General features: G+C 40.1%; 1 protein-coding gene across 1 annotated transcript in view; it reads right to left on the bottom strand.

The window, feature by feature from the left end:
* Positions 1 to 22,796, bottom strand: part of LOC123514291 (proteasome subunit beta type-5-like) — a 37,413-nt gene that overhangs the window by 10,797 nt on the left and 3,820 nt on the right. Inside the window, exons 2-4 of the mRNA XM_045272101.1 lie at positions 8,621 to 8,771; positions 8,343 to 8,469; positions 8,109 to 8,223 (exon numbers count right to left, since the gene is read on the bottom strand). Coding sequence (XP_045128036.1) covers positions 8,109 to 8,223; positions 8,343 to 8,469; positions 8,621 to 8,771 — 393 coding nt within the window. The remainder of the gene's footprint in view (positions 1 to 8,108; positions 8,224 to 8,342; positions 8,470 to 8,620; positions 8,772 to 22,796) is intronic.

Here is a 22,796-nt window from a genome sequence, read left to right as displayed (position 1 = left end):
TAAAACCAAATTGGCTATTTGATAATATTTTGTTGTCTTCAAGAAACTCGATCCATTGCTTCTTTATTACTTTTTCACACATCTTGCATATTACACTAGTTAGTGATACCGGCCTGTAATTTAAAGGTTCTTCCTTCCTTCCGCTCTTATATATGGGAACCACCTCAGCTCTTTTCCACTCCACTGGCACTGTTCCATTTTCTATTGAGCATTTTATGATGTTGTATATTGGACTTGCTAGTTCTTCCCTACATTCTTTCAGTATTCTGCCTGAGACTTCATCCGGTCCCATTGCCTTTTCCTCATCCAATTCCGTCATCAACTTTTTATTTCAAGCTTGGTTACTTTAATCTCTTTCATATAGACAGTCTCTATTACCCTGTGGTCTTTCAAATTTGGATTCCTTAGTAAAGACCTCATGAAATTTACTATTTAACAGTTCTGCCATACTTTTGGGTCTTCCACCATTCCGTTTTCTCCTTTTAACCTTTCTATTGTTTCTTTTTGTCTTATTTTTCCATTTATGAATCTGTAGAACAATTTTGGTTGTTCCTTACATTTTTCGACAATGTCCTTTTCATAGTTCTTTTCTTCTTCCTTTCTCACCTTAGCATATTCATTTCTTGCTGTTTTGAAGTTTTCCTTATTTTCTGGATTTCTGTTTCTTCTCCACCTTTTCCATGCTCCATCTCGTTTCTCCTTTGCCCTAGCACATCTTGCATTAAACCAATCTTTCTTTCCTTCTTCTTTAGGTCTATATTTTGGAACATATTCCTGACCCCAGTTTTGTATATTTCCAAAAATAAGTTATATTTCTCTTGAACCGTTAATGAGTTTTCCATCTCCTCCCAGTTTACGTTTTAAAATAGTTCTTGAGATTCTCAATATCAGCCTTTCTGTAATTTAATCGGTCTCCTTTGTATGATTCATCTCTATCTTCCTTTCCTTCTTCTATATCCATCTCTAATATTACATGGTCACTCTTTCCCAATGGGCACTTGTATCTTATATCATCGTTAATTGGTATATCCCTTGTAAAACTAGGTCTAATCTTGCCGGCTCATCGTTTCCTCTGAATCTTGTGTTTTCCTTTACTCTTTGGACCATCAAATTATCTATCATTAGGTTCAGGAATCTATCTCCCAGGCATCTTCCCCATACCACTTTCATAATTTTCCCAGTCTACCTCCTTACAGTTGAAATCTCCTATCAATATCACTTTTCTCCTTTCCTTAATGATTCTTGTAAGACTCCTTATTGTGTCATCTATCATGTCTCTATATTCTTGGTTAGTCCATGAGTTTGTTTTGGTGGCACATATGTTCCAATGATTGTTAACTCCTTTTGTTAATATGCATCTTAACATACAGTATTTCTGATTTTCCTTCCCAAACTCCACTTGATTTACCACTATCTCCTTCCTTAACATCATCATGACTCCTCCTCCTCCTTTACCCACTCTCTCTCTCCTCCATATATTATACCTTTTATCTATGTCTATTTTTATTGCCTCATTTAACTTTGTTTCCACCAGGCATACAATATCTGGTTCTTCTTTCTTTATGTAATCTCTTAATTCTAATTTACTAGATAAAATCCCATCTATGTTTGTATACATCATTTTTAATCTCTTGTTCTTATCATTTTTAGTTAAACTTGCTCCATTCTTTTCTCTTCTTTCTCTTTATATACCATTTCCTTATCCTGTCTCCTATAATTCTCCAAAAATGCCTTCTTCTCCTCCTCTGACCTTTCATTATTTTTTCTCTTGCTTCTGCCACCAGTTCATTGTGTCTCTTCCTTTCCTCCTCGTTTCTATTTTTCTTTATATATATATCTTTGCAACCTTCTGTTTCTCTGAGTTTCGTTTTTCTATATAGTACTTCTTCTGCTGCTGCTTGTGATTTTAGTAATATCTTAATTGGTCTCACTGTTCCTTCTTGATATGGTCCCATTCTATGGATTTCTTCTACTTCCTCTTCTAAGTTCTGTCTATCCTCGTCATTCAGATGTTTTAGTAGGTCTTTACTGATTTCATTTCGTCTTTTTCCTTCTTGGTCTATATTTAACATTTTTTCTTTCAGTCCAAAAATAATTACACTCTTCTTTTTTCCGCAATTTCTCTTACTAAATTTTCTTTTTCTTGAGGACTCCTATCATTTTGCTTGTCATATTTTCATCTCTTTCTTTTAACTGTTCTTGAAATACTTCTTGAAATGATTCCTTGTCTTTCTTATCTTGGATTCTCCATGCTTGTACTTTTTTTAATCACGTCTTGTACTCTTTCTTCTTCTTTGTTAACTAGATCTTTTAGCTTTTCTTTTCTTTCTCGGCTTTACCGAGTCCTTCTTCCATCAATTTCTTATAGTTCGCTATTTGGACTTTTAATTCTTCATTTTCGGTTCTTAGCCTAGTTTCGTTTTCTTCCACTCTTTTATCCTTTCTTTCAATTTCTGGAGCTCTTTATCCTGTTCTTCATTCTCTTTCATTCCCATACTCTCCTTTATCAATTTATCTAATTTACGTTCGATAGTTAAGACTCTATCAAATAGTGAAGTTTGCGCCGTATCAAAGCCTTCAAATTCTCCTCCTCCCTCACCAACATTGTCATCATCAGCTTTCATTCTTTCCCTTGTCACATACCTGCATTTAGATGGAATATCTTTCTCACTCATTATTATTTAACACTGTATTCATGAAAGGAAAAATGAGTCCACACTTATCGCCCAGGCCACTGTAAACCCAAACAAAGGTAGTGAAGATCAGCTGAAGGTCGGGAGCGACGGTATCGCGTCCTTCCTCTGTGTGTCCTGTGGTGTGCTCTAACCACTGTGTGTGTGTGTGTGTGTGTGTGTGTGTGTGTGTGTGTATTTACCTAATTGTATTTACCTAATTGTAACATACGGAAAAGAGCTATGCTCGTGTTGTCCCGTCTCCATATCTATTAATGTCCAGCTTTTTCTTAAAATCATGAATATTCCTTGCGTTGACCACTTCCACGTCTAAACTATTCCATGCTTCCACCCTTCTATGAGGGAAGCTATATTTTTCACATCTCTCCTATAAGTGGCCATTTTAGTTTTTTCCCATGCCCTCTCGACATTCTTTCATTCCACATACACAGATCTTCCCTATCCATTTTTCCATGCCAATCATCACTCTGTATATTGCTATCAGGTCTCCCTTTCTCTTCTGTTTTCCAGGGTCGGAAGTTGCATTCTTTTCAGTCTGTCTTCATAAGTCAAATCTCTTAAGTCAGGCACCATTTTGTTGCAGCCCTCTGTACTTTCTCTAGTTTCCTTATGTGTTTCTTTAAGTTCGAGCCCACTGTATTGTTGCATATTCAAGCCTCGGTCTTATCATTGCAGTAATTATTTTCTTCATCATTTCTTCATCTAAATATACGAACGCCACTCTTATGTTCCTCAATAAGTTCAATACTTCTCCAATTATTTTGTTTATATGTCTCTCTGGCGATAGGTCATTGGTAATTGTCACCCCAAGGTCTTTTTCTTCATGACTGGTTTTATGTCTTCATTTCCTATCTTGTACATACTCCTGATTCTTCTTTCACTCTTGCCAAACTCTATTTTCTTGCATTTTGTCGTGTTGAACTCCATTTGCCATGTACAGCTCCATTTCCATATTCTGTCCAAGTCTTCCTGGAGTAGTTCGCAATCTTTGTCACATCTCACTTTTCTTAACAATTTTGCATCGTCTGCAAATAGGCTCACATAACTGGACACCCCATCCACCATGTCATTTATGTAGACCGCGAACATTACTGGTGCCAACACTGATCCCTGTGGAACTCCACTCTCCACCAAGCCCCATTCTGATGGTCTGTCCTTAATTATTGTTCTCATTTCTCTTCCTACCAAAAGTCTTCCATCCATTTTAGTAAACTGCCATGCACTCCTCCTACCATTTCAAGTTTCCAGATCAGTCTCCGGTGTGGTACCTTATCAAAGGCCTTTTTTAAATCCAGATATATTCCATCAGCCCAACCATCTCTTTCCTGTATTACATCTATCACCCTCGAATAGTAACATATCAGGTTTGTCGTGCATGAACGCCCTTTTCTAAAACCAAATTGACACTCACAAAGTATGTCATTTTTCTCCAAGAAGTCTGTCCATCTATTCTTCACCACCCTCTCACACATCTTAGCTACCACACTTGTAAGTGACACTGGTCTATAGTTCAATGGGTCTCTCTTGTTACCTGATTTATAGATTGGGACAATGTTAGCTCTTTTCCAGTCTTGGGGCACTACACCTTCCCTTAATGAGGCATCAATTACTTCACAAACTTTTTCTGCCAGTTGCTCCTGCATTCTCTTAAAATCCATCCTGATACCCCATCAGGTCCCACAGCTTTTCTCACTTCTAAACTCCCCATCATATTCTTGATCTCCTCCACAGTTACTTGAAACTCCTTCATAATCCCTTTCTGTTCCATTACCAGTGGTTTGTCAAAAGCAGTCTCCTTTGTGAATACCTTCCGAAAGCATCCATTCATAGCCTCTGCCATTTCCTGGGATCCTCACTGCATACTCCATTTACTTCTAAACTTTCAATACTTTCTCTATTTTTGATGTTGTTGTTCACATGTCTGTAAAAAGCCTTGGTTGGTCTTTACATTTATCAATTATATCCTTTTCTTGTTTCTTTCTTTCTTCTCTTCTAATCAACACATATTCATTTCTTGCTCTTTTGTAACTTTCCCACTGCTTAATCCGTCTTTTCCTTCTCCACCTCTTCCATGCATCCTCTTTTCTTGTTCTAGCCTTTTCACATCTATCGTTAAACCAGTCCTGCTTTCCAACTTCTCTATGTTGTCTTATTGGTACAAATTTTTCTCACCTTCTTTGTATATTTTTATAAATTCCTTCCACTTTTCATTTGCTCCTTAGCACTCTTGAATTTCATCCAATTTGTCTCTTGAAAGAATTTCTTTAGGTTTCCAAAATCTGTCTTGGCATAATTCCATCTTCCCACTTTATATTCTTCATTTCTTCTAGATTTCTCTTCATCTATCACCTTGAACTCCAAAACTGCATGATCACTCTTTGCTAAAGGGCACTCCACCCTCATCTCCTCAATGACCATTGGCTCTGTACTAAAGACCAAGTCCAGTCTTGACGATGCTCCCTCTCCTCCAAACCTAGTATCTTCTTTGACCCACTGAGTTAACACATTTTCCATTGCCAGTGTCAATAGTGTATTTCCCCATGTTGTCTCTGATCCTTCCATTGACCAGTCCTCCCAACACACCTCTTTACAATTAAAATCTCCCATCATTATAGTTCGTTCACAGCCACCCAACATTTCTTCCAGACATGTTCCTGTATCACTTATCATTTCTTCATATTCCTGTACTGACCATGCATTTGTCTTAGGTGGTACGTACACCACTATGTAGTGCCTCTTTTTCCTTCATTAGTTTCTGCTCTGATCTTTAGCACTTCTGCCTTTCCCATACCTTCTTTCACTTGATCCACCTTTATATCTTTTTAACCAGCAACATCACTCCTCCTCCCATCTTACCTACTCTATTTCTTTTCCAAACATTATATTTCCTTCTCCAACCATCATCAGGTCTTCTCCTCTCTCAGTTTTGTTTCAGTAAGACCCACAATATCTGGGTTCTTGTCCCTCAAGTAATCGTTGAGTTCTAAAATCCCGATATCACTCCATTTATGTTGGAATACATTACATTCCGCTCATATGTAAGTTTCTTTAGTCCTTTCTTGCTGTACTTTTCTGGGTTATGAACCACTTCCTCAGTCTCATATCCAAGATTCTCCAGAAAACTCTTTCTTCTCCTCTTCTGTCCTCTCTTCATTTTTTCAAAGCCTCCTTTCTCAACTCATTTAACATTTCTCTTTCCTTTTCACCGAGATCTCTTCTCAACCAAATCTTCCTTGTTGTTTCCTGCTGGGCTAGCCTCCATGACTTCTCCACCAATTCATCTACATCCTTTTGTGACTTAAGTTTGATTCTTATTGGCCTCATACCTTCTCCTGTGAACTTTCCAATTCTATGGAAGTCCTCTATTTCTTGTACTAGGTCTTTTCCTCCTCCTGCACCACATTAATGATATTATTTATCACCTTTTTATGTTTTCTCTCTCTCCATTTTACTCGGTGTCTTATCCTCCTCCACACCAAATATCACCACACATCTCTTTTGTCTACAGTTTCCTCACCAATGTCTCATTTGACTTAATAACCTTCACCACTTTCTCAGCAATCTTCTCTTCTATGATCTGTTGATCTATAATTTCAGCAAGGCCCAAAGTTTTCTCCCAGACTCTTTGATTTCCTTTTCCAGACTTGCAACTTTGTAATTTACCTCCTTTCTTTCCACTTCCTGACTTTTTTCCATTCAGCCTGCTTCTCCATCACTTTTCCTAGAGATTCTCCACATTTTCGCAATTCACTTTAATTAGCTTAACTTCCTCTTTCAGTACTTCATTTTCTTTCTTCATATCGGCACACTCTTTCATTACATTGTCATAACTCGTTTCCAGGCCCCATACTTTTCAAACAGTTTTTCAATTTTACCTTCCAACTCCAGAATTTTCTTCACATAAACGCTCTTCTCCATTATTCCTTGAAATCCTGTGAAGTCTGATTCATCTTTCGAGTTCACGGCCGCCATGTTGCGCAGATGTAAACAAACCAGCTGATGGCTCAAACGCAGGCTACAGTTTATATTCACCTTCCCTGGACATTATTTTGCTAATCAACAGTTAACATGACTATATGGAGACGGGACAAACATTACAAGCTCCTTTCCCACCTTGGTTACTCTTAGGCAATGGTAACTGTAGAATTAGAGATGATTGCTCTGGAGCTCAGCGACCACATCCGCCATCGACGGTGTCCCGTGTGTGTGTGTGTGTGTGTGTGTGTGTGTGTGTGTGTGTGTGTGTGTGTGTGTGTGTGTGCAAATGCCCACACTGGTGGATGCTGGATTACTGAAGAATGTAGGTACACAAGTTTTTCACTTTTAGTTTAAGAGAGAGAGAGAGAGAATTTTTATATCAGAAATTAGATAAATTACTGCTTGTGTTTTTAAGCCTCCAGCACTAAGTAGACTCGACCCTCGTTTATCAACATTTTGGTTTATTCGGACAGTGTCCAGATAATAATTTAATAACTTGATTCTGGACAACCAACAAAATGAACAAATTTGTGCATTTTTCAATGCCTTAGAACTCTAAATTACATCTCCCAAGGGTGTTAGGCATAATTGAGTGGCCCTAACTGTGACTTAAAAGCTGGAATCAATAAGAAAATTAGAGAAAGGAACTAGAGTTATGAATATTTGTGAGGAGTATGATGTAACCAAGCAAACTGTGTTGGACATCAGTAAATCAAAAGATAAGCTGGTAGAATATTCTGTCAAATACTTGATGCATCATCAAGTAAAAGTAGTAAAGGTGCAACGAGGAAAAATGTAAGGAGTGGCAGTGATACTGCATTAGATACAGCAGTTATGAAGTGGTATGTACAGCAGTGATCGGTGGGGATCAATGTCCATGGCATTGAAATCCCAGAAATAGCTAGGAAGCTGGCACAGAAGATTGACAGAAAATTTCAGGAGGGAGGGATGGGTGGCTGTGGCAAATCCGTATTTAACATATTTCATATTTTTCAGTGCTACTATGCAGGGTGAAGCCAGCGATGCAGACACAGCCAGCATCACATGACATAGCTGCATGTTGTGGTAGTATGCTCACTGTACTTCACATTTCCCCCCCCACACGTGTGAATGGCTACTACTGTCAGGTTAATTTAAATGCTTAGATCAAGCTTATTTTGGTCTAGTTGATCAGGAAGATCAAAAAGTCTATGGAGACAAATGACCATGTTTGGCAAACAAAGGACCCATTTACGTTATCTGGCTTTTTCATTATCTGCACTGGTGCCTGCAGCATTTAGTCCAGAAAACAAGGCTTGAGAGTAGTTAATTTGTGGAACATTCAGAAAGAATAAACCCTGTCATTAAGTGAGGACAGTCTGTATTAATAAAATTCACACAGTCTATACTTAAAGACCAAAGAAATGTTCTTTTGAGACATGGCAGTATGAGGTGTACCTTTTTGTCCCAGCCAGCCACCATGACACCCATGGACAGACCATAACCCTTGTACTGGTACACCATGTTGGCCAGCAGTTTGGATGCTGCAGCCACAGAAATTCTCTCACGGTTCCTGAAAATACAAATATATATCACAAAATACCATGAAATTAATTATCCAGCAGCTTTCTCACACATCACTCCATGTCCTAAGCATCACTAGCAGACCAGTGTGTGGTGCAGCCACCTTACCTCAGCTCATAAATACGGCACTGCTTGGCCAAGACTCTGTTCCAGTATGTGCAGTCGGCCGCCCCTCCTGCCATGGTGCCCAGAAGGTACGGACTGATCTCAATGATCTTTCTTACATTACCTGAGCCTGCAAGTGCACAGATAAGATGTTAATATTCTGTCTGATGGCTTTGTTGCTGTCATCAGCATGCAAGACACCAATGTGGCAAATCATATCAAGCAGCCATTCACATAGACACTGGAGGATAAATTTCCTGTCACCAATAAATGAGCCTCACCAATGTACTGCCCAGAGGTAGCACGAGAGTCCACGGCCAGCACTGCTCCTCCTTTGAACTTGAAGCCGAGTGTAGTGGTGCCGTGAGCATAGTTCAGCTTCATCTTGCGCCCTGTCTCATCCACCAGATACTCTCCCACCTGACACTCTGCCTGAAAAAATAAATGATTGTTATTAATAATTTCATTTCATCATTTCTGGCACCATTCCACCAGTACATGGCACTCTGCACAGCCTGTATAAGTTTCGTAAAGGTTCACAATATTTTACATTAGAAACTGAACATCTTTGAGACAAATGGTGTATGTTAGTGACTTTACAATGGATAATGTTGTTACATTCTTTTTGGTAAATATAAAGATGATGCATTTAGCTCTGTTTACTGATGTTTTCAGCTCCTGAACCCCAACAAACATAATGATCTGGCTGGAAAGTGGGATTTTTGATTGGGAAAAACTAAAGTCTGGTCAAAAAAATAAATATGAGATATTGCTTCTGTTGTTATTTCTTACAGTTTCTTACAGTTGACTTCCTGGAAGAGGCTTACACCTGTGGCTCCAGATCTTCATTTCTGTATTTTGGTAGTGTGTGGTGGATCTCGTGTGCTTTATAATCATTATAAATTTTTATTTGCCCAGAATTTATCTACTTTTGCCACAAATTTCTTTACAGAAATTGCTGAAACTATCCACTCAGGCAAAAGGTTCCAAGAATTTACTACCCTATACAGAAAGGCATATTTCCTTACATTTAATCTGGATCTTGGCTTGAAAAGTTTCGTGAATTTCCTCTACTTGTTCTAACTTCATTACATTTCAGTAATCCCTTGCAATATATCTCATCATATTTTCCGGTAAGAATCTGGAACCATCCTTGTAGCTCTACGTTGCACAATCTCAACCATCTCAATATCTTTCAGGAGGTGAGAATTCTAGACCGATTTTGCACATTCTATATTATATGCATATTAGCCCCACTTATCTATTTGCATTATTTACTTTTTCTGCCAGATGGTCAGCACAACTTAATTAATTCACCAATGATAATAGCACAAACATTTTTCTCAGAGTCCACCTTAATTTTTTTTTTCCCCATTTGATAACCTTGATCTTCAACAGATGTTCTCCCAATCCTCATGTATTTACATTTATCAGGGTGAATGTTTAGTAACCACTTTTTGCTTCAAGAATGCACATCTTCTATATCTTGCTGCAACTTATGAGTCCCTTTGCTCATTGATAGGTTTGAATATTTTGGTATCATCTGCATACAAGTAAATTTCACTGTCATTTGTTATAATATCTGGGAGATCATTTATAAAAAGAACAAACAGCAGAAACCCAAGAACAAACCCCTGTGGCACTCCACTTATCACTGCCTTCCATCTTGATTTTTCTCCCTTCACTACCACTCTTTGACTCTTTGAATGTCTTTGTGTTAGAAAAGCTGCAATCCATTCTTGAAATTTCTTTCCAATACTGTGACTACTTATTTTACTTAAAAGCCTTTTATGTGCAACTCTGTCAAAAGCTTTCATGAAGTCACAATACAGTAAGTCCTCATTATACAGTACTTCTTTATCTGATAAATTCAGTTACAGTATTTGGGAATTACTACCCTCGATTCGATATACAGTAAGAAAAATTCACATACGGTATCCGCTCATGTCATGCCTAAACCTGCTGTTTTTCTTTTTGTGTTATTGCATCCAAACACTGAGCAAATATTCGGCATTTGTTATTACACATACTACTACCCATAATTATTAATTAGTGCTTAAACTTCCATTCCCACAGCAAACTTACATCATGTCTAACAGCTCATGGAAAGAAACAAAAGAAATACTTGAGGTGCCCTTACTCGTTTTCTTTGCAAAGACACCCCGCCCATTTTCTACTCCCAGGTATCAGCCATCAGGCTTACATGTATTCTTCAGCTCATCTCATTCACCGGCTCGTTGTTGATTTTTCTTTTCAGCAGCGGTTGGTTTTGCCTTTTCATCGTTCCTTGGTTTGTTTTTCTTCTACCAGGAGTTGTAAGTGTGTTATTATGCCACGTAAGTGTGTGAAGTGTTCTCGTTCCCTCCCGTCTCTTACGGTGGACCCTCATGGGGAGTGTCTGTCATGTAGGGAGGTGTTTTGTAGCCTTGCTTCCCATTGTGATTGCTGCAAGGCCTTGTCACACAACCAGTTTCTACGTCTTTTGGATAGTATTAAAGATTGTACTGAGAGGAGGAAGGCTTCGTCTTCTGGTAAGAGTAAGTCTTCCCCTTCATCTCAGCAGCTGCATAAACACATGTGTAAGATGGAGGAGACGTCAGGTCAGCTTTCCCTCTTTCTCTTCTCTTCACAGAATTCTCCATTCTCTGGTTTCCACTCTCCGGCTTTGCAGGTATACGATTCCCAGCCGGGTACGAGTAGGGCTATGCAGAGGCCAGGGCAAGCGGGGCCAGCTGGTCTCGCCGGTCACAAGGTTGAGATGGTACCAGAGTCCGCCACAGATGCAAACACAACAGGTGGTTGCCATGCCGCGGTTCCTGGCACAGGTAAGGCAGTGCATGGTGCCCTGGGTACTTTTCACACTGTTTACGGGGGTGGGGTTGGCAACAGCCATTGGTCTACCATGCCCAGCGGCCGCCCCACTACCCAGGATACGGAGGTCGGTAATTGCCATACAGCTCCCATGCCTGGCAGCCAGACTCCTATCCGGGATATTGATGGTGGCGTCTGCCATACGGCTCCCATGCCTGGCGGCCAGCCTCTTATCCCCTCCCGTGGTCGGTTCAGGTAAGGAAATGCCCGTTGCCCCTGGTCTGGTACCTCTGGCAGTGTTTATGGAGGTGGGGTTGGCAACAGCCATCAGTCTACCATGCCCAGCAGCCACCCCACTATCCAGGAAATGGAGGTTGGTGTCTGCCATACAGCTGTCATGCCTGTTGGCCAGACTCCTTTTCAGGATGTTGAGGTTGGCGTCTGCCATACGGCTCCCATGCCTAGCGGCCAGACTATCATCCCATCACGTGGATTAGACGTGAGACCATTCCATGTACTTTGGGGGTGGAGCTTGGTACTATTATGGCTGATGGACTTCTCCCTTCCCAGAGTGTGTGTTGGTGCCAGCCACAAGGCTTCCATGCTGGGCAACCAGACTCATGTGCCTTGTGTAGGGGTTGGTGTGTGCCCCTCAGCTCCCATGCCAGGCAGCCATCCCCTTCCTAGCAGTGGTGTAAATCATATGGACCCTGGTAAGTCTGTGCTGTCCAGTTTTCCATTTTTTCAGGAGGTTTCTGTTGAGACTGGCCAACCAACGGCTGTGCCTGGTGGCAGTGGGATGGGCCAATGTCTTTTGGCTCCCATCCTCTTTCCACAGACCAGTCTTATGAGGATGAAGAGGATGTGGCTCCTAATCAAACAGGTGTTTCCCCATTTCTACACCTCATAGGCCAGGTGAGAGACTATCTTCATCTTCTTGCTCCTGAGGCTCCTTCCTTGTCCCACCTTATGGAGGTAGAAAGGGTGCAAGGCTCAGTTTTGCCCCCCCCAGCCCTCTTTTTCTCTTCCACGGTCACTTGTGGCTCAAGCTGTCCGTGAGGAAGCCCAATGCAGGTCCTTGAAGGAGCTTAAGCCTTGCTCAGCAAATTTTCAGTTGTCTAGGAACTGGTATGGACGAGCCAGGTCTTTTTATCTACCAGAGGGGGCCTCTCTGGCTCCTCCTCCGGTTAATGACGAGTTGGGGGGGTTACAGCCAGTGGGCAACCCGGTGGTCTCTGTATCCTCCCGCCTGTTGACACAAATGGAGAAAGTGTGTGGCTCCATGGCTAACGTTGCTTCTTGGACAGACCAGGTGTTGGCTACTTGGGCTGGTGCTGCTTCGAACACGGAACAGGATGTTTTAGAATTTTTGTTGGCACTGGCCAAGGCAAATAAGGACATTCTTCGTCCTGCTGAGGAGCTACATTGTAGACTCCTTATGTTACGGAGGCAGGCGGTAGTGAATTCGTTGCCTTGTACCTTTTCTGACAGGGAGAAGCGCCAGCTCCTTTCTTCTCCCATACCCTGCGGTGGTGGCCAGGGTACAGGAAGACAAGCATTTAGCTGCTCAGCAACGTGCACTCTCTTCCGTGGTGCGGGGGTTAGCATCTTCTTTTCGGGGATCAGCCTCTGGGTCTTGTGGGAGCAAGATAAAAGTTCAGACAAGGAGGGCTGCATTTCGTAGTTCCTTTTCGTCAGTTCCGGTCCTCAAGCCCTCTGCTACAGTGGGATCCTTTCAAGCCAGGGGTTCTCGCAGTGGCGGACCCCATGGCCGGGTTAGATCTCGCTAGAGAAGTAGTTTGCTCTCCCGTGCCTGTGGGCGCTTGCCTGCAGCAGCACTGGAGAGAGTGGATAGAGGTTGGAGCAAGAGAGTGGGTAGTGAAGACTGCATTATGGGTATGTCCTTCCCTTTCTGCGTGCTCCTCCTTTGTCGGCCAGACCAATAGAGTTTGTGAGTTATGCAGAGGGGTCAGATCGTCACGTGGCCTTGGACTTAGTAGTACAAGACATGTTGGCCAAAGGGGCTATAGAGCTTGTGGGGACCAAGCTAGAAGGCTTTTATGCCCGTCTGTTCCTTGTTCCCAAGGTAACAGGCGGTTGGAGATCTGTGTTCTACCTTTCAACTCTGAACAAGTTTTTAGTGGTCAGCCCCTTCCGGATGGAGACGGCGGCATCAGTTTTGGAGTCTATGAACATAGGAGATTGGATGATGTCTCTGGATCTGAGGGATGCATATTTCCAAGTTCCAATCTACCCACGCCCCACAAATACCTATGGTTCGTTGGGGAGGCAAGATTTTTCAGTTCAAAGTTCTTTGTTTTGGCCTCACCACCACCAGGCAAGGTCTTCACCAAGGTGATGGCTCCAGTGTCTTCATGGGCTCACCGACACAATATCTCCCTGCGCCAGTACCTGGACAATTGGTTGGTCACAGGGACAACTCTCCAGGGATGCATAGGTGCTATCTGGGCTGTGTGCTCACTTGGGTATTCAGATCAATACCCAAGTATGAACAATAAGCCAATCATGGACGGATGTATACCAATTTGCCTATAAGAAGGAGAGGTGCGAGGAAGATGCTATGTTATCAATGATAAATTATATACTTCAATTTTTGGAAAATGTAAATAATAAATCATGTAAGTACTTTGCTAAGGTGTTGTTCGTTGATTTTTCAAGTGCTTTCAACACAATACAGCCTCATCTGTTCGTAAAAAAACTTACAGGTCTTAATGTGAATCCACTACTTATTGTATGGATACACGAGTTTTTGGTAGGAAAGGTGCAATATGTAAAGCTAAAAGACCAAACCTCTGATTCAGTTGTAACAAACACTGGTGTGCCTCAGGGTTGCATTTTGTCACCACTATTGTTTTCTCTTTAAACAAATTATTGTAGAAGTCAAAATGAGTGTAATAAGATATTCAAATATGCACATGATACTGCCATTGTTTCACTCTGTGCAAATAATGATATTAGGTATGGAGAAGAAGTTAACAGTTTTAGTACATGGTGCAAGGATAATTCTTTAGATCTCAATGTTAACAAAACCAAGGGGCTAATTATTGATTTTAGTAAGACTCCCGTACAACATAAACCTTTGGTAATTAATGATGAAACTGTTGAAATAATAGAAGAATACAAATACTTAGGAACGATTATAGACAATAAATTCAAATTTTCCTCTCAAATAGAATATATAAAAAGTCAAATTCAAGAATGTTTTTTGTTAGAAAACTTTGTAAAATAAATGTAAGTAGTAAAATAATGGATTTATTCTATAGTAGTATATTACAATCAGTTTTTTCATTTGCTATATGTTGTTGGTACGGAAATAGTACTCTGGAATCTAAAGGTAAATTGAGCAAGATAATAAAGAAATGTAGCCAATTAAATGTTAAAAATGCAAAACCACTGTTAGAACTGTATAAACGAGCGGTTATTCAGAGGGACAACATCATAATAAATTATCCCAGTCACCCATTGCACTTGTGTTACAAAATGTTACCATCTGGCAAAAGGTGGAGATCTGTGCAGGGCCGAACATCTCGATATAGGGAGTCATATGTTCCATCTAGTATTAGGATAATAAATGGAAATTAACTGCTGAAAGGCAGCAGCATACAGGAATGTCAGCAATGTCTTAATGTTTTAATATTTTAATGTTTTAGGTAATGTATGATTAAGAATTGTATGGATATAACTGATAGTGTTAATACTTCTTAAACTCTTATATTTCACTTTTTTATATTTTGGCAAGCACAAGACAAATTCTCTGTAAGAGCAATAAAGTTTTATTATTATTATTATTATTATAATCATGAAGAAATTCCTTATGCTCACAAGAGTACTGGAAAATTATTTCTACAGGCACTAGTAGCTTATCCATACACTCCTTTATAATCCAAGGGTGGATTCCATCAGGTCCAGGAGATTTGTGCTTCTTTAGCTTTTCTATAATCCTCTAAACTTTTACCTGACTTCTTTCCAAATAATTCAATATTGGTACATCCTTAATCACACAGTCTGGTATCTCACCTTCTGGTTCCATAACAAACACCTTTGATAATTGCTCTTCTAAACTTTCCACCTTCTCCAAGTCACTTTCAATTTTACCATCTTGAGTTGTGCCCTTAAATAAATCAGGGATTCTTAGCTTACTCTTAATCTTAGCCTGGACGTATTTCCAGAACACTTTTGGATTATCCTTGACATTTTTTGCAGTCTCCTTTTCTTTCAACTTTATTGCATTTCTTGTTTCTTTTCTAATTTCATTATTTAGTCTTCTGTACTCCTTCTCTTAGTCTCCAAGTACACATTTCTGTCAATTGTATTAGGATTTTTCTTCAAGGATTTCATTCTTGTACATAATCTCTGTTTTCTCTTTATCTTTGGCCATAGTTTCTTGTTTATAGGTAGGTTTTCATTTGTTCTCTTCCTAGAGTAATCAAAATTTCCTATAATTCTTGTGGGCACACTCTTGTCTGTTGCAGCATCTAATTTTGATTGGAATTTATTCCACATTTCTTCAATATTAGTAACACTAGATAGATAGTTCATCCCGTCGATATCCAGTTCCTGCCTCAGCAAATCATAATCACCTTTTTCATAAAAGTAAACCAATTTACCTTCCTGGTCCAAAGTCTCCTGCATGTTACAGGTCACTTGTAACATTGCGTGATCACTCTTTCCAAGGAGATGATTAATTGATATCTTTTCCACAACTGACTCAACATTATTAAAAAATAAATCTAGCACACTGCTTACATTTTTACCCCTTATTCTGGTAACTTCATTCACATGTTGGGTCAGAAAACAACCATGCACATTTTCTACAAATCTAGGCCCATACTCATTGATTCCAGTTTATTTGTGGCAAATTGAAATCACCCATTATAAACTCGTAAGTTGCCTTCGTTCTACTTATCTCGTGCAAGAGATCCAACAACAATTGGTTATTCTCATCCGAGCTGCTTGGACTCCTGTATATTTGAGTCAAAATAAATTTCTCTCCATGAGAAGTAATTTCCAAACAGCAATACTCACAAAAATGTGACAGCAACTCCACCTTACTATACTTAATACCACCTTTTACATACATTAGGAAACCTCTACCTGCAGCATCAAATAAATTGCTTTCCTCAGTCACATATTCCTCTATATTATATTCCTCTAGATATCTTTCTGAATCTAAAGTGTTTCGGTTTAACTTCAGATAATGCAATTATACTCGGTTCAACATTCGTGGTATCCAATAACAACCTTAATTCCAAAGTCTTATCATGGGTGAATGCATCCGCATTTGAGAAGAGAACAATAAACTTACCATTTTTCATCATTTACATCACAAGAACTTGATGTACTGGAAATTTATTTTACTCCTGTTGTGGTCTTTATTCCTCCACCCTGACAACTCTTTTACTCCAAGGTGGACCTCTGACCACATGCTTCCCCTTACCTGTGTCCGTGAGGTTTTTTGCCTTCTTTGACAGTTCCCGATCCAGTTCTCTCTCTCTCTCTCTCTCTCTCTCTCTCTCTCTCTCTCTCCTAGTCAAATTGTATGTCACTCTAACATTCTTTAAGGTTTCTTCCTTACTTAGGTTTTTTGATGTTTCTAAATATTTCATTCCTCACTCCTGGATCAGTTAATGTAGCAAGCACTGGGCAGTGTTGGCCTTCTACCTTTTTCCCAAGCCTTATCACTCTCAGCACTTTATCTTCATGAATCCAGCATGCATTTACAATTTTCTTCACAATCTGTCTATCAAACTTAATCCTTTCCTGACATTTACTTGATTAATTTTCTGAAACAATGTACACCACTATGTTATTTTCCCTCTTTTCTCATCATTTATCTCTTCCAAAACAGTGTCCCTGTTCATTATTTCCGTATTTTCCCGAGATGCCTGTTGTTCTCCAGCTGCTGTCCGTGCTTCCCCAACTTCAACTCTCTCCATTCGTGAACTTAAGTCTTGTAAACTCTCCTTGTCCCATTTCCTATGTTCACCTGCATCCATTTCCTTAGCTTCCAATAGCGTTACCCTGTTTGAGATATCTTTCAAGTCATCCTTATCTACTTTTACTGCTTCTTGAATCTCACTTGATTCTACCTGTAGCTAGTACATCTTGTTTTCAGTCAAATCTGCTTGTATATATACATATATATATATATATATATATATATATATATATATATATATATATATATATATATATATATATATATATATATATATATATCTTTAAATTTACACATCCTTTCTTGCAGGAAACACAATGCCATGTAAATTATGATCCTGCCTCTTCCTCCACCACGAACTTATTTATAGGCATCATCTGGTATCCCTTCTCATTTAACATGATACCAAGTCTCACAGATATCACATAAAAGTGCCATATCCATTTTCCTTACCATCTTACTGCATCTTCCACAAACATCACTTGTATTTTTCTTCCTCTCCTGTGATAACTTATCTATTGTTGTTCTTGTCTCACCTCCATGTTTAGATTTTGCCCCACTATCCATCTGTCTTCCCATCATACTTCTCCTTTTAAACCACCACTCCAGAGGCAAACAGGCCACACAGAGATCGAGTGTAACCTCAAATCAACTCTTGTTTACAATAAGAAATGACAGTTGGCCAGCAAACACAGATAAGAACATTTAAATTAGACAACAGACTGCACAACCACCACATGCCACTATGTGTGTGGGTTCCTATAATGGGCATCATCCATGATTAGTGTCCTTAAGGACACAAATCTAACCTAACTTACGTTAGATAATGCTGAGTTAGATTTGTGTCCCTAAAGAGGTATGGGCTACCAATTTCTGCAGATTCTGACAACCAATTTCTGCAATTTCTTTTCCAAAGATGGCGTCCATCATAACAACAGCAGCAAAAACTCCCACTATATTTAGTGATAGGTGAAATTTGATCACATTTTAGTTTTTCCCACCTGAAAAGCCTGCTTTCTCACTAGGTCTCTAAGTTTGTTGGGAGGTTGAGACCCAAAAACATTAGCAAATATCTAGAGTTGCGTACCTTGTCTTAATATTTGTATTTTTTCTTCCAAATTATATTATAGTTATTGCCAATGGGTTACAAGTGTGAATAATATGTGAGTGTGTGATGCCGCATCTGTGTGGAATTACCAGACTGGTACATACATAGAAAAATCGACACTGTCCCTGAGAAAGAGTCCCACGTGCTCGCCTCGATTCCCAGCTCCTCCACCCAGCTGATTTGACGTCACATAATATGAAGCCACGCTATTGGTCAGCGAGAGAGAGAGAGAGAGAATATGGTAACAAATAAGGCAGTGTTTCTCAACCTTTTTACCCTTGTGTGACCCTTAAAATACATGACATGTCTCAAGGAACCCCTTCAGAAAAACAAAATTATATACCATATATTTCTCATTTTATGTGACGTCAAATCAGCTGGGTGGAGGAGCTGCAAATAGTGTTGGCAAATTGGTGGAAAATCCGCTATTTCTAGCGGATTTCATCTTCATATGGCAGAAAAATTTATTCTATAGCGCCTACCGGAAAATACAGCGGATTTTCAGTGAATCTGGCAGATTTTTTAGCGGATTTTGAGAATTGTTTACCATATTTTACTAATAAGACCAAAAGATGATTGCTGTTTAGTAACTTACCATCCCATTAAAGAAGAATGAAGGCTTTTCTGAAGGTTGTTTGAAAAATTAAAAAACTACCTGATATACAGTGGGCGCAAAAATAAAGTTTACCCCTGTAACGCGAAAATAAAGTTAACGCATAATTCGCCGGCCACTTTGTATTTGAATTACCCGCGATGTGAGTGGTGGGAGGAGCGTGATATGACGCGTGCTTCCCCTCCGCCACCTTACACACCACTTCTGACACTTGAGTCAGTTAGTGCGCTCTCAGAGCTGAAGGAGAGCACACCTATGATGCACTGCCCCACGGGCCCTCACTTTCCCGCCCACGCACCAAACACAAAACCACACCAAACACTACCACAGCATCACAATGGGTCGGAAGAAGCTTACAATGGAAGAAAAGGCCCGGCCCTTGCCCTAATAGAGCAGGGAATGCCGGTGAAGCACGTTGCTGCCGAATTAAATGTCAGCAGAGTGTCCCTCTTCAAGCTTAAAAAGTCCGCTGCGTCCCTGCCTACCGGCACGTTACCACCTCGCAAACTGGGATGTGGGCGCAAGAGAAAACTTCAGAGAGGACTGACAAGATGTTGGTGAGAGAGCTGAAGCAAAATCCATCCATTACAGCAGCAGAATTGAAGAAAAAACACCCAGACCTGCTCCAAGATGTCGCTGTCCGTACGTTGCAACACCGCTTGCAAAAAGACCTCGGCCTGCCCTGCCGCCGTGCTGCCAAGAAGCCGCTTCTCACAGACACCATGAGGAAGAAGAGACTGCAGTTTGCCAAGCAATACCGTGACTGGACACCTGAGCAATGGAAAAGTGTGATGTGGAGTGACAAGAGCACGTTTCGGCTCGTCAGGGGTGGCTCAAGCTTGGTAAGGCGGCCCAGCACCGTGAGCAGATATGACGCCCACTACACGGTCAAGACAGTTAAACACCCAGATAGCGTCATGGTATGGGCCTGTTTCAGTGGGAAGAGGGGCAGGGGAGGTCTCTACTTCCTTCCAAAGAACGTAACCATGAAGGGAGCCAATTACATCGATGTTTTGAAGGAACACCTGCTCCCGCATATGAAATTCACGGCACGGAATTTTTCATGCACGACGGAGCCCCGCACACAAGTCCCGAGCAGTAAAACAATTCCTTGATGAGCAAAACATCAAGGTTTTGGACTGGCCAGGTAACTCCCCTGACTTAAACCCCATTGAGAACGCCTGGAACAAGATGAAAAACGACCTAGCCAAGTCGCGCCCAACATCAATCGTCCCCCTGAAGGAGGCTCTGAAGAAGATGTGGGTGACAATGGACGTCTCATACTTAGAAAATTTAGCAATATCTATGCCAAAGCGGATCGAACAGGTGCTCAAAACTCGAGGGAACATGACAAAGTACTAATTGTATCAATAAGGACACAATATAACGAACTTTAAACCTATTTTCGTGTTTTATAACCCAAAAAAGCATAGGGTAAACTTTATTTTTGCGCCCACTATATATATATATATATATATATATATATATATATATATATATATATATATATATATACAGGCAACCCCCATTTAACGAAGGTTCACACAACGAAATTTCGCTACAACGAAGGTTTCATTTTACTACCATCTGCTCGTTTAACGAACACCAAATTCGCTTTAACGAAGTTTTATCCAGGTAATTTTTTTCCAAATTTGAAAGCCCCACCATATCACACAAGCTGACAGGCTTTTGAATACACCAGGAGCTGCTGGTACTAAGGCCTGCCTCAGGAAAAATCCTGGGACCCCTATAGAATAAAGATCAAGATCAAGATCAAGCCTCTCGTGGAAAACACGCGCAACATTCACTCCCCAGTCAAAACATAACAGCATCAGCAGCAGCTTGTCTTCCCTAGCTCAACTTACCACCAAAATGCCCTGCAATTGGCCTAGTGTTCATAAGAAGACCAGGAAGTTTCTTACTCTCCAAATGAAGCTAGATATAATTAACAGACACGAGAGAGGCCAGAAAACTATAGCACTGCTGGCCACTATCTTGACTCCATATTATACTGTCTCTATTTTCAAGTCAGCAGACTCTATTAAGGAGGCTGGCGAGACCGTATCTTCCTTGCAAGCTAAAAGAACCACCTGAACTCGTGACTCTACAATGGATAAAATGGAAAGCCTTGTGGAAATGTGGTACATAAGTTTTGTATGCAGTACAATGATGCGCACTTTGTTTACATTCCACAGGTTGCCGGTTAGTGTCTTTCTCATTTCACTCTTCTTCCCTTCATAAAGTTAAGATCATCAACATTATAAAGTTACATACATACATACATTAGTGTACATTATAATGACTTAAATTAAACTACCTAAATGTTTAACTTCATAATTTTTACTTTCATTAAACCTTTTACTGTACTATGATGCACTCTCGCTTTGCTTACTCTCAATGGAAGTTCAAATCAGGGGTTAAACTTGTTATAATCGGTTCGCTTAACGAAGTTTCGCTTAACGAAGTGTTTTTTAGGAACGTAACCCCTTCGTTAAACGGGGGTTGCCTGTATATATATATATTTATATATATATATATATATATATATATATATATATATATATATATATATATATATATATATATTTATTTATTATTATTTATTTATTTATTTTTTTTTTTCTGCTTAAGCCACCAGTAAACATTTCAGACCCCTACAAACATAATTTAAAAGCATGAGAAATTTAAACATTCGATTACAAAACATTTGCTACAACACATCAGAGTCCTGTACAGGGTCTCTACATGACATCACGTACAGTACCAAGGATCCTTGTACGGTACTGTGGGAGGAAGTTCGGATACGAGTACGATACATGTCAGAAGTCAGTGTTAAGCACGTCTTGCCCGAGGAAATTCCTGCACCTCCTTGCTAAGCGAAACGGGTTGTTTTAATAACTGTTCCTGCAGTGCTGAACGCACCCAAACATAGGGCCAACCACCCAGAAATACAGAAAGAGCTGGGAATCCATGCCAGATCTGAAGGAGTGACTATTGTCTGTTGAAAGAGATAACAGTAAGAGGTTGTGTAAGCTTTGTAAATGTGAATTACTGGCTAAACTTGTGACTTGAAAAAACATGCTAATTCACAGAAACATATTAAATCAGCACAGCTCTTTTCAAGTGCTAGACAAACAAAACTGGATGCTTTCAAATGTGCCAGCTCGCAGCAGTTAGCCACAAGTGAAGCTGAAGATTGGCTGTCAATGTCTATTGCTGAACACACAGCATTTTTAGCAGCTGACCACTTATCAGAGGGATGCAAAAAAGTGTTTCATGATAGTAATGCCACAAAGAATATGAAGTTACACCGAACTAAGTGCAAAAACATTGCAGTTAATGTCCTTGCAACGCATTTTGTTGAGAGTTTACAGCAAGATATTGGTGAAGCATGGTACAGCATAATCATTGACGAGTCAACTGATATATCAGTAATGAAGCTGCTTGGTGTTGTTGTGTGCTATTTTAGCAAACAATTACAGAAAATCGTATGTACCTACCTTGGACTAATCGAGCTTGAAGATGGCACAGCATCATCTATTGTATGTGCCATTAAGAAAATGTTGGAAAATGTAAAACTTGATCCAAAAAAACTCATTGGAGTGGGAGTGGATAATGCAATGGTTAACACTGGCTTAAATAAAGATGTTTGTGAAGTACTTAAGGAGGAGCTTGGACTTCCGCATTTGATAATGGTGAGATGTGTGTGTCACTCTATTCAACTTGCTGTCTCCCATGCTGTTGGTGAGACACTTCCCAGAAACATTGACCACATGGTGCGTGAAACTTACAATTGGTTTGGCCATTCCTCAAAAAGACAAATGCTGTACAAAACTCTCTACGAGACTCTGAATGACAGAAAATTTCCACTACAGATTCCTAGAGTATGTGATACAAGATGGATCTCTTTAGAACCTGCTGTGACGCGTATCCTGGCACAATGGGAAGAGTTGAGAATGCATTTCA

The sequence above is a fragment of the Portunus trituberculatus genome, chromosome 37 (genome assembly GCF_017591435.1).
Source record: "Portunus trituberculatus isolate SZX2019 chromosome 37, ASM1759143v1, whole genome shotgun sequence".
In the NCBI taxonomy this organism is placed as follows: domain Eukaryota; kingdom Metazoa; phylum Arthropoda; class Malacostraca; order Decapoda; family Portunidae; genus Portunus; species Portunus trituberculatus.
Note: the sequence above shows the minus strand (reverse complement) of the source record. Positions and strands in the feature narration are given on the sequence as shown.